At 36.3% G+C, this 13616-nt stretch overlaps 1 protein-coding gene across 1 annotated transcript in view; it reads right to left on the reverse strand.

Moving 5' to 3' along the window:
- MED30 (mediator complex subunit 30) overlaps nucleotides 1-13616 on the reverse strand; it is a 35477-nt gene that overhangs the window by 12489 nt on the left and 9372 nt on the right. The window contains exon 3 of the mRNA XM_036738444.1: nucleotides 13489-13599. Within this exon, the coding sequence (XP_036594339.1) occupies nucleotides 13489-13599 (111 nt within the window). The remainder of the gene's footprint in view (nucleotides 1-13488; nucleotides 13600-13616) is intronic.

Below are 13616 nucleotides of genomic sequence, written 5' to 3' on the forward strand. Positions count from 1 at the left end.
AACTTTCCCCAATTCTTAATTCCAGTCCTTTCCCTCTGTTAATTATTTCCTATTTATCCTGTATATACGTTGCTTTGGATATGTTTGCATTCTGTCTCTTCCGTTAGAGGGTAAGCTTCCTGAGGGCAGGGGCTGATTTTGCCTCTTTTCATAACCCCAGTACTTAGCACAGAGCCTGGGCACATAGTAGGCATTTAATAAATGTTGACTGATTGAACTTAGGCCATGAATTATATACTTTATTTATCTTTGCCTTAGGAATAGATAAATTTGGAAACATTTTCTCAGGAACTATCTTTTGACTTTTCTTACTATTCTCTAAGATTTTTCTTTTCTTCCTTCATTTGCCAAAATTATCTGGGAACTCTTGCTCTCCTCAGTATCTTATGAATATGGAGTAATCTGGGCAACACTCTGCCGAGTGTAAATCTAAATGAAAGGTATAATGATTCACACTAAAGGCACATCAAACTGTTTTATTTTTACTCTGGTGCTGTTTCTACTACTTTTGGTATAAAAATATACTGCATGTCTAATAAAAGACCTTCTATACTGTCAGAAAGAATGAAATTCTTTTAAACATGAGTTCATTACCTTGTGTCCAATCTTTTCCAAGTTAGGTGAAACATCAAGAATCTTTCAAAATAAAACCTCTTCCCTAAAATTAGAACTTCTTTTCCAGACTTTAAAAATAAAAGTTCAAACTGAAGTCCTAAATAAGAAATGTAATCATAAAATAATTGTCAGTCTTTAAGTGATCATGAAGAACAAGGGTTGGCACACAATAAAACTTTATATAAAAAATGTAAAAATCATTCTTAGTTTGTGAACTTTATAAAAACAGGCAATAAAGCAAGCAATCATGTGAGATGGATACTGATTCTGGATTGAAATGAAGTATGAGTTTTTAAGTAAAAAGACAATTTCTTGTGTGGCACAAGCTAATTCTAAAAGCGATTCACAAAGAGTATCCCAAAAACATTTTAATAGTGGCAGCACTGTCAAAATAAATAATACAGCCTTCAAAGGATATGGAATCAAAGTCACAGAATCAGTTTTTTGTGCTAAAAGGGACCTAAGACATTGTTTACTTTGAAAAACAATGCTCGTTTATATATATAAAACTCTGGTATATGAGAATATACACTTATGATTTCATGTCTCTCTCTATCAATACATGTATATGCGAGTTAGAAAATGTGGAATATTCTAATTGTAGATTTGAGCATTTCACTCTCTTCAGTAAGTTCCAGTGGCCTCTGTGGCTTTTACAGCCCTTCATATAATCTGGTCCCTTCCTACCTTCAAGTCTCCCTATACTTTATTCCCTTCCACATACTCTGATCCCGTAACACTAGTTTTCTTGCTTTTCCTCAAACAGGACGCCCCATACCTTTTCACTGGTAGTCCCCAATGCCTGAAATGCTCTCTCACCTCACCTCTGTCTCCTGGCACAAAAGACTCAGCACAAATCTCATCTTCTGCAAGAGGCTTTTGTTTCATGGTCCCTCCAAGTACTAATTCCTTCCCCTTGAGATTACCTAAAATTCACCTTGTATATGTATGCTCCCCCACAAATAATAAATATATTTGTGGCATGTGTCTATCTCTCTGTCTGTCTATCCATCCATCCATCTATCCATCCAGTCATCCTTGTTTTCTCCCATTAGAAATGAGAGCCCTTGAGGAGTAGGGACCCTGTTCTTGCCTTTCCTTTTATTCCCTTCATATAGTAAGTGCTTAATAAATGCTTGTTGTCTGACGTTATAAGGCTGTTTTTATAACTTGTTACTGATGATCGATTTTGCATCCCACACAGACTTATTTTCCAGGGTAACACTTTAACTCCAGTCAAGTCACACCTCGTTTTTTTTAAAAAGAAAGGCTTATATTATCATACATTCAAAGTGTGATTCTCAAAATATGATTATGGCACAGAGTGTCAAGAAACAAATTAGCATACAAGTAAAATATCAAGAGCCAAAACATGTCACAGAACTATCAAAAGTGAAACTGACAGTTATGCTTATTAGTGGTTAGAAAATGTAAATACATTTTCTTGACTATCTATGATTTAAATACACAATCTTGCCATTGATTGATTTAACAGAGCTTGACAGGTGCTATTTTCAAAATTCATCAGCTGTGCTTAATTTGATACTTTCACAGGTGAATGTGTAAGTATAGAAGAGACTTTAAAATATATGTATGCAAAGTCATGGCAAGCTACTTGATATTCATGCCAAATGTGACACTCTATCCAAATGCTTTAATTCTTAAACATATATTCTCAATTATACCTCAACAAAATAAAAACTACTCACCCACCTTTTCCATCACAAACAGCAATTTAAAAGAATTTGTAAAATAAAAACTGCCTCTGTGTGGTTAAGGTTACCTTCATTTAACCTCAGATGACAAATATGGAGTGGGAAGAATTAGGATGACATATCAATCGCCAATATCCCAACCTATTTATTAACTGTGGACTGCATGTTGTCTCCAGTAGACTGTGAGCTCCTTAAGGGCAAGGAACCCTTCTGTCTTTTGCCTTTCTTTCTATCTCCAGCACTCAGCACAGTGCCTTGCACATAGTAGATGTTTCATAAATGTTTACTGACTGAAATGCCTAACCTTTAAAATTCACATTTTTATATTTTATTCAAGAATGGAATATGGAATTCAGGAATGCAAGGTGGTAGAAAATTTTTAGCACTGGGCACTTTGTAGCTGTCTGTTTCAAAGTTTTCTTTTCCTCTAATTTTAAACAGTTAATGGCATTTAATCCAGAGGTTTAAACACAATCAAATCAACAAGTATCTATTAAAAGTACTTACCATGTGACAAGCACTTTGTTAGGCTCTGAGGATACAAGAACAAATGAAACAATCTCTACTCACAAGGAAAGTATTCTAATATATGTATATATGTATTTTTTGTATGTTTAAAAAAACAACAAAGGAGAAAATAAAACATTTACAGAGAGGAAAAGAATGTATTAAGAAATATGCCTAGGCAAAACATTTTGAGGTCTAAAAAACAAATTCTAAGAAACTTAGGGTTTAATTAGAAAAATTCTTCTAAGAACTTGGCAAGACCCACCTTGGTGAAAATCTGGGTACACACAGTTTAGAAGGCATAAGAGGACAATGTTTAGAGACTATGCTGAAGTCTCACCCCTCTACATCATGAACACTTTTTCAAGAGGAGTCAAGAGGCACTAGACAACTGTGAATACCAACACTGTGAACAGCACAAAAATAAAAATAATTAACATGAAACATGTTATTAACCACAGAGTCATTTCCAAATCAGCCGTTTGTATATAATCAGATTATAGACACATTAGATCAAAGTAAAAAAAATCAATGCCAAATTAGAAAATGAAAAGATATGGAAAAAAATGAGGCAACTCCAAAATGACATTCAAATAAGCTGGTGATAGTGAAAAATGGGGAGTGGATAAAATAACAAACATTGACACAGTCTATCACCATTTCAAAGTCCGATTTGCTACAATAATGAGGAAAAAAATGAAAGCTTAGATAGTGTCTCAGTCAACCAACTCTTAAATCTCTTTGACAACTGAAGTGATCTGGCAGACCAAGAGCAATACAGGCTTAGAGAGTAAAATTTAACAGAGCAGAATGGTAGCAGAGTATGAACAGCATTGTTTATAAAACATGGAGAAATGGTGGCGGAAAACCAACCCTAGGAAACCCTAGTGAGAGGTCCAAGTCAAATAATTCCAGGGCATTTAAAGATGAAACTGCAAGGAGGATAAAGAATGGATGAAAAATAGGAATAAAGAGGTGTGTAGTGGGTGTGAATAGGCTCCAACATACTACCAAGATAGTTGCTGTGCTTCCAGGTGTCCAAACAATGGGGAAAAAAAAATCTAGAGCAACCAGCTAGGAGGAGTCTCAATGAAGAATTTAATGAGAGAATATGAATGAATAAATGAATGAAAAAGCATTTATTAAATGCTCACTATATGCCAAGCACTTTGCTATGACCTGAGAATGCAAACGCAAAAGCAAAGATAATCCCCTTATAATAGGGGAATGGGTGGCCAAGGAGGGGCCCTTTAGTCCAGAAAGTTATAGGGATGTGAGTGTGACCAAGGGAGAACAGTCTGGCACACTCCTTTCCAATGCAATGGCAGTTTATTTGAACACGGTTCCAAAAAGGAGGGACAGAGGAGAATGTGGAGATACATCTGTGGCAGCAAGGTTGTTAGCTGGGCTGTTGAGAAGATGGTGGTGTAGTAGGTGGTGAAGCATGATGGGCTCACCTGAAATAGTCGGCCAAGTCAGGTAATCATCAACCAAATAAGCTCACAGGGAACTTACAGTCTATCTTGGAATGTAACAACACTAACAATATTAACAATAATAACTAAATGAATGATGGAGAAAATAAATGCTACAGTAATTCAGGGGAGTTGGAGAGGACCATGGGTTGAAAAAGAATAACACAACCCCTTCATTTTTTACAGATGAAGACTGAGGCTCAGAGTGACTTGCCCATTTATTTACAAAACTAGTAAATGTCAGAGGTTAAGATGGAACTCAGATCTTCCTCATTCTAAGTCCCTCACTCTATTCATTAAAGAAGTGAAATCTGAACCAAGCTTTGAAAGATCAGTACTTTGGCTGCCTGGAGAAAAGGGTGTTGGGAGTGAGCAGTGTGAACAACAGGGAGATAGGAATTTGCAAAGCCTGTTCTGAATATACTTAGGAGACCAGCTAGACTACAAGCAGAGAATTTCTTTTGGTGAGGGTAGTAGGAGATAATGTTGAAAAGGTAGGTTGGGGCCAGACTGTGAAGGGCTGTAAATCATAAGGAATTTTGGCTGCACCTACATGCTAAATTTTGAAGGTTAAGAGAATAGGGAAATGAAATGATGAAACCATTATTTTAAGATTACTTTGATGATAGCATGTGAGATAATAGTTAAAAAAAATGTATAACATAAGAGGCTGGAAATGGGAGGGCACAGCAGCAAGATGACAGAACTTGGGGCTGGAAGAGACCTTAGAGATCAACTGATTTAATCCACTTATTTTACAGAAAAGGAAATGTAAGCCCATAGAACCTAAGAGAACCGTCCAAGACTGCTTAGGCAGCAAAACATAAGGTTGCACACTCGAGGAAGATGTTTCCACTTCATACCGTAGACAAGAGCAGGTAATACATAGGCAGGTTAAGGAAAAGTAATGCCAGTATGAAAATAAACCCCTACCTAGAATAAAAGGGAACCCCAATTTGATTATATGAAGTGACAGGAGAGCCTGCTTCCTGGGCCAATGACTAAGACCCCGTACTTCTTACCACAGGAAGGGAAACAAGAAAAGGATGAGCATGAGCATGAAGAGGCACCCCCCCCACCCCCACCCCCACCCCAGTATCACTGCTCCAGTTGATCAAGGCACATTTTTTTCTAATGGCATGGGGACAAGGAGGGTAAGAGATGTTATTACTTTTCACTAACATTTTTGGCACATGAAAGGCAGTGTGGAAGAGCAGAAAGTACACTCAACTTGGAGTGCTTAACTGGTGTGATTGGATCTGAGTTCAAATCCTAGCTCTGCCATGTGCTTGCTACCTATGATATCTTCAGCAAATCAATTAACCTCTCTGGGTCTCAGTTTCATGTACAGAATTAGGGGGTTAGATTAGATAAGCTTTTTTACAGCTCTAGAGCTATGATTTATTTGAGGATAATTTCTGAATTTCTAACTCTAAATCGTTTGATCCTATGACCTCTTTATTATTGCTCCTGTACTCTAGGTACATTATCACCAGGGTCACTAAAATGCCACAGGGAAAAATAATGTGGGCATGCCATGCTTCATACTATTAACTGGCTCCAATAAAATGTTATGTTAAGCAGAACTGTCAAACCAGCTTTTACCCACCACTAATCAAAGGTATTTTTTCTACTCCTTTTCTTTTTGCTCCATTTTATATATTGTGGTTCTCCAAATGAGCTGGAGAAGAAAGTAGCAAACCACCCTGGTATCTTTGCCAAGAAAACCCCAAATGGGCTCACAAAGAGTTGGACATGACCAAAAATGACTGAACAACAATACAATGTTCCTAACTACAGGAGAGGATGCAAATTGCATTAAGCTCTGGAATAATACAAAGCCATCTCACAGAAATTCACAATGACATCAAAGAAATCAAGCTAATCCTCCACAATGAAAAAACACGAAAATTATACACATACACACACACACACACACACATATATATATGTATACACATACACACAGATGTACATACATACACTGATAACAGGTGGATAGTGCACTGGTAGAATTAGCACATCAAGTGTATATCATGAACAAGTTTATATTTTTTGGAGGGGGGAAGGCAGGGCACTTGGGGTTAAGTGACTTGCCTAAGGTCACATGCTACCCTAAGCTAGTAAGTGTGTCAAGTGTCTGAGGCTGAATTTGAACTCAGGTCCTCCTGACTCCAGGACCGGTGCTCTACTCACTGCGCCACCTAGCTACCCTTCATGAACAAGTTTTGCAGACAAATAATGATCTGGAAACTAAAGAGGATGAAAGCCAGAAAAATTACACTTAGAAAACTAGTACTTTCAATGATTTTAAAGTAGCAGTCACTCCAAGTCTGTCAGTTTAACAATTACCACGCTATGTTCTATTATCAGGGGGTTAGCAAACTTTGGTCCGAAGACCAAAACTGGTCCACAGTTTCTTTTTTGTCCAGTATGCAGCTAAAAATGGTTTTTACATTTTTAAATGAATAAGACTTTATTTAAAATGTAAAAATGATTCTTAACTCATAGGCTGTACAAAAACAGATGGATAGACAGATTTCTGCCTGCTGGACATAGTTTGCCAACCTCTGTTCTACATGGCTGTAGATCTCAGAAGATGGGCATGAGCAAACCATGGCATATTACCAATGACTATATGTGAGCAATAAATGGTGTAAAAACCATCAAGGCTACATAACGACTAAAAAAGATCAACCTGTTACATAGAAAGAATGAGAGGTTACAGATGGACAAGTAACTAGTATTTTATTGGAACCCTTAAGATACTAAAAGAACAAGAGGAAATCCTCCAACAAGACCAGGTACCACTCTGTTAGAACTACATAGGATAGAAGGCTTAGAGGATTTGTATTTTCAAAGAGAAAAAAAGAGTACTCAGGTGAAATCACAAATCAATGAACAATTTCTTAGGAGTATACTAAGTGCCAGGGACTGTGCTATGAGTTGAGGATACAAATATAGGGAATAAAACAACTCCTTCACTCAAGCAGTCTACAAATACATATATAATCACATACAGAATAAATACAAATAAACACAAAATAGTTAAGGGCAAGGTCCGTAGCAGTTGGAGACATTCAGAAAGGTTTTTTTGCAGAATGTGGCACCTGAGCTGTAGCTTGAGGGAAGAGACAGAATCTATGAGGTTAAGGTAAGAAGTGAATTACAGAAATGGGCAATAGTTTGTGTGAAGAACAGAGAGAAGGTCAATTTGGTTAGATGATTGAGTGTGGGAAGGGGAATTGTGTATAATGAGGTTGGAAAGAGAGGATGGGACAAGGTAGTAAAGGATTTTAAAAGCCAGAGAGGAATTTATATGTTATCCTAGCGTATAACAAACACTAGAGTTTGCTGAAAAGGAGGAGAGTCATATGATCATATCTTTAATTAGGCAAAGTAACACTTATATCTTTGTGGAGAGTGGACAGAATGGGTAAGAGGCTTAAGGTAGGGAGTTCAAGTAGGAGGTCATTACAATAGTCCAGGTAAAAGATAATGAGGCCCTAAACAAAAGTCATGACTCTAAGAGCAGAGAAGGGGTCAGACGCAAGAAATGTTGTGGAGGTAGGAATGGTGATAATGAGGGGGAGTTAAGGAGTCAAAGATAATGCTGGGGCTGTGAACCTGGGACACTAGAAGAATGGTGGTGTCTTTAACAAAAATAGACGAATCTGAAGGAAAGACAGCCCCCTCCTACCTTTTCAGTTAACACCTTACTCCCCAACACACACTCTTCTATCTAGTGACAACGTATTTCTGGCTGTCCAACAAGACACTCCATCTCTTGTCTCTGGGCATTCTCTCTGGCTGTGCCTCATGCCTGGAATGCTCTCCCTCCTCTCCATCTACTGACCTTCCAGGTTTCCTTTAAATTCCAACTAAAATCCCACCTCCTACAGGAAGCCTTCCCCAACCCCTCTTAGTTCTAGTGCCTTCCCTCTGTTAATTATTTCTTATTTATCCTGAATATAGGTTGCTTTGTTTGTTTGCCTGTCCTCTCCCCATTAGATTGTAAGGTCCTTGAGGGCAGGAACTGTTTTTGCCTCTTTTTGTATCCCCACTGTGCCTGGCACTTAGCAAGAACTCAATAAATGTTTATTAAATTGAAATTTCATGAGAAACATGAGTTCTAATCCAGTTATGATGAATTTGAGACACATCCCGACATCCACTTTGAATGTCCAGTGGGCACTTGATAACACAGGACTAAAGTTCAGAGAGACTGATGGGATTGCATCTGTAAGTTATTTGCATAAAGATGACAATTAAAATCCATGGGAGCTAATGAGGCCATGACCAAAGGAGAGAGTATAGACAGAAAAGAGAATAGGGCCCAGGAGAGAACTTTTGGGAATACCCACAGGGGAAATTATATAGATAATGATCTAGTAAAGAAGACTGAAAAGCAGTGGTCAGACAAGTTAGAAGTGAACTAGAAGAGACTGTCACGAAAACCCAGTGAAGAAAGAGTATCTGGGAGAAGAGGGTGGTTAATAGTGGTAAATGCAGCAGAAAGGACTAGAATGATTAGGATTTTAAAAAGACCATCAAATTTGTCAACTAAGAGATCACTAGTAAATTTGGAGAAAGCAGTTTCAACTGAGTGACAAAGCCTGAAGCCAGCTTTAAAAGGGCTGAGGAATGAGATGAGAGAAAGCAGTCAGTTAGAGAGGACAACTTTTTCTCAGAGTTTGGCTAAGAAAGGAAACACTCAGAATAACAGGAGTAAAGTTTTTGAGTAAGGAGAAGATATGGGCATGTCTGAAAATAGGGAAGGAACCAACAGAGAGGGAGATGTTGAAGACCAAAGAGAGGGAAGTCAGTGGAGAGCAATTTGCTGGAGAAGATGTGGCCAAGGGCATACAGAGAAGACTTGGCTTTGGAAGGAGAAGGCCCACCTCATTATCAGAGACAAAGGGGAAAGGAGGAGAGAGTGGGTAATGATGCCAGGAGGTTTTGAGGGGCAGCATGGTGTAGTAAATAATGAGTTAGTCTTTGAGTCAGTAAAAACTGAGTTCAAATCTTGCCTTGAATCTTGTGTGATCTTAAGCAAGTCTCTAATGGAAATGTTTGATTAACAAGGTCTGCACCAAGTATGTACTCAGTTTCTTCATCTATAAATTGGGGAGTGTGGAGGAGGATAGTGTTAGAAGAAAAGTCCTCTAAGGTATATTCTTACTGTAGTTCTATGATCCTATGAGAAAGGAAGAAGGACCTCATGACAAATGATCTTAATTTTCTTAGTCAAATAAAAGGTTCTCAGTTCAGAGGGTGGGAGATGGGGAGGTTTGGGAGCCTGGCGGGGAAGAGAAGAATATTTAGAAGAGTTTTGTGGGGAGTGAAAAAGTCAATCAATTAAAGAGCCATCTAAATAAAATTCTTTTTAAAAACAACTCATTCTGATTTTTGCTTAGGTACAGAACTTGTTTAATGTCAATCTACATGTCTTATATGAAAATTGTCTTTTACCAGGGAAATATTTGAGTCTTGCTTGTGACACTAAACTATAAAATGAACTGAAGAAAATAGGTACATAGAAAAGTGATGGAAAAATACTTCAAAATCAAAATGAATTGTATCTCTCTGATTTTTTTGATTACAATGCTTTCATAATACTACACAATCCTCACAGAATTCTCATGAAATTAGAAGGCAGATTATCATTTGCTGTATTAATATGGTATTCTGTAAAGAAAGTTGGCAAAGAAAAGATATTTTATTTATATTAAGTTAAAATATACCTAGTACATAGAGGAAAACAAAAACAGAAAAAAGTCATTAAGAATTACACCCAAAATGTTCTATATCTAAAGAAATCTACAGACCTGCCTATCTGGCGGAATAAGGTGGAAAAAATCTCAGATCACATAATCCAAACAACTACAGTCCTAAAGAAATCCCTTTTTGACTCTTGAAATGATTTTTATACACCAATAAAGATGAATGGACTTGAATATCATCTTCTCTAGTAGCCTTTTAAAAGCATTTTGTGCAGAAAGACAGGTCCAAAAAATGAAAAATACTTATACAATTTAGAATCATTGGTGTTAAGAACCATATTTCATATATTATTAAAGTATTATCATCAATAAACATTTATTAAGGGCTTCCTAAATTTGTGGCATATCATAACTAAACATATACAAATAAATATAAAACACTCTCTTCCTCTTAACGGCCCACTATTAAGTTGGGGGATATAAGACAAGTGGGGTTGACTTGCCTAGGGTCACATAGCTAATAAGTGTCTGAGGGCAGATTTGAACTCAGGTTCTCCTGACTCCAGGGCAGGTGCTCTATCCACTGTGCCTGCTAGCTGCTCTGTGCTACCTGCCCTGATAAGTGACAATCTCTTAAAAAGATAAATAACCTTTGAAGGATGAGTAGAAATTCAATAAGCATGGTGATGATTATGGGGTATTGGGGAGGGGAGGACTGAGAAAAGGAATAAGCATTTATAGAGTGCCCACTATGTACCAGGCACTGTAATAAGTGCTTTACAAATATTATCTCATTTGATCCCTACAATGAGGTAGGTACTGTAATTAGATTTTACAGTTGAGAAAACTGAGGCAAACGGTGATTAAGTGACTTGCTCAGGGTCACCCAGGGACTTGAGTCACTGAGGCTGGATTTAAACTTGGGTCTTCCTGACTACAGGCCAGTGTTCTAGCCACTGTGCCACCTGGTACTACAGAAAAAAGAGGTGGTGTGAACAAAGATACAGAGGCAGGTCTACACAAATGATGAATTTAGAGAAGACAAAAATAGACCAGCAGTTGGGCTAACACAGATCTTCACATGGGGAGACTGAAAGGGATAAACTAAAGGCTGAATGTTGAAGTCCTTGGAAGCCAGGCTATAGAATCCGTACTTTATTCTACAGAGAATACAAAATATTAAAGGTTTTATTTGTTTGTTTGGTTTTGTTTTGCGGGGGGAGTTGTAGAAGAATATGATATATGCAAAAGGGTAATTTCAGGTACACCGATCTGACTTTAGTATCTGATATGGAATGAAGTAGGAGATAGAAAAGCTAGTTAAAAAGACTATGGCAATAGTAAAGACATGAAACGAGAACGATCTGAACTAGAGTAGAAGTAGAAGGGATGCCCATTCCTTATAAAGGAATTGAAAAACTTAAATTTCCCTACAATGTAATTACTGTAGTTAATAGAAAGCTGAACTGTATCAAGATATTTTAAAGTTATTTTTAGAAAAAATTTAAAAAGTTGCAAAACATAAGAAACATTGTTAAATGAATAAAAAAACAGAAGGAATTGAAGTTAGGCTAGGGAACAGTCTATTAGGGATTAACTGGTTCCAACTACATTAGAGAAAAAAGTCAATGACTAGTCATTTTGTTTTCTATCTTCACAGAAAACTGAATAAAGAGGTTTCAATTGCATTATAAGATAGACGTTAAAAAAAGCCAAACTTCCTGACTACACAGCTAATTAAATGCTAGAATAGGTTACCAACATCAGGTAGAAAAGCCTCATCCTTTAAAACTGTTAAAAAAAAAAAAACTAAATGGAACAGGTATCTCAAATCTATAACTGTTCATATGACTACCTATAGTCTCTTAAGTATATTATGCAGCCCCATGTTTAGATAAATATGTAACTGGTCTATGAAGAGTGAAATGAGCAGAACCAAGAGACCATTGTATACAAAAATAGCAATACTGTTTTAGGAACAACTTTGAGCGACTACAGATTTGCCTAATGGTAATCATTTCTATGGGGGATGGGGGGAAGGAAGAAAAAAAGAAAAAAGTTACATAACTTTATTACATATTTTAAAAGAGTCGCAAGTTGTACATAACAGATTTGTAGTTTTATATGCAATCAGCTTTTTTATTCTATTATGTTACGGAAATGCTTGTTTTATTTCATAAATAATAAATAAATAAAATTTTTTAAAAAAGAAATTTAACAGCAATAAATTTGAAGCCTTGAAAAAAAATAGATGGTTTAACAAGTCTTTGTGAAGAGAAATAAAGACTTAGAAAATAGCAAAGCAAATAGATGAATGCTACAATCTTAAAACAAAAATGAAATCTAGACGAGATTACTAAAATAGAGGCTCTTGTGTTAGCTGATAGAACTACTGAGTCAAGCTCATAGCATACTGACTTAGAAAACCACAAATTAACATCATCCATGTTGTATTGTATTTTTATTTTGTTAAACCTTCCCTAATTACATTTTAATCAGGTTCAAGTAGCACTGGGAAGTTTTGCAGGGCATCAGTTCTAAAGATCTGGTTTAGAATTTCAGTTTATTAAAGGCACTTTGACAGATGTCCTCAAGATTACCTTTCAATTTTATCAACAAAACAAATCAATATATTTCTTAAACATGTGGCAATGTGGTAGTCACGGCAGTCTATACAAAGTAATTGTAATTTATACAAAGTAACTGTTCAATATAACTAAGTTTTCTAGATGGATAGTGTTTATTCCCACACATACCCAAACATTAAAAAAAAAAGTACTATTGAATTAAAAATTTTGAATTTTCCCATTGCAAAAGAAGATAAATAAAACATTTTATAATGTTTGTTCCAAATGTGCTTTTTTAGATAATTGCTTTTTTTTAAAAAGAAGAATTACTGGGCAATTAAAATGAAATGGATAATATAATTATCTGACCTCTCAACATCTCAGTATAATTCCTAATCTTTTCTCGATAACTAAAGGTCACAATTAGAAATATCAATTATTATAATGTGTTATAATAGCTTTTCTGTCTACTTCCCATTCTCAGGTGTCTTCTTACAGTTATCCACCTCCAAAAGACATATTTTTTAGTTTCTACTCCTATTCTGCTGTGAAACCAGATAATCAAGACTGTAGGCTTTTAATAAATGCTCGTTGATGGATTGACAAAGCTATGTAAAGCAAACAGGAAAAGAAGCTCTGTATGAGCTTCTCTCTTCTAAGTGCATGTGCTGACCTGTGAGATTTACATAAGATTTGGTCACTTAAAGACTGTTTTTGCTAACTTCATGTTTTCACCTATGGTATAGGGAATTGCTGGGTAAAAGATCTTTGCATAAGTAAGATATTCCTTTCAAGGACTCTATAATAAGGTCTTTGAACCATCTTGAAATCACTTAACTATTTAACTAATAATTCTAAAACATAAAAATGTAAAATAATCACTCACTTTATTTACTTCTGCTATTTCTCTCCTCTCTTCACTGGCAAAACGAAGTTGGCCAGAAGCACCACGGTCATCATTCTTTGAGCCATCTTCTTCCACATAAGGAATGAGTTGCTAGAAAGATGGTGAAA

The sequence above is a fragment of the Trichosurus vulpecula genome, chromosome 1 (genome assembly GCF_011100635.1).
Source record: "Trichosurus vulpecula isolate mTriVul1 chromosome 1, mTriVul1.pri, whole genome shotgun sequence".
Classification (NCBI taxonomy): Eukaryota; Metazoa; Chordata; class Mammalia; order Diprotodontia; family Phalangeridae; genus Trichosurus; species Trichosurus vulpecula.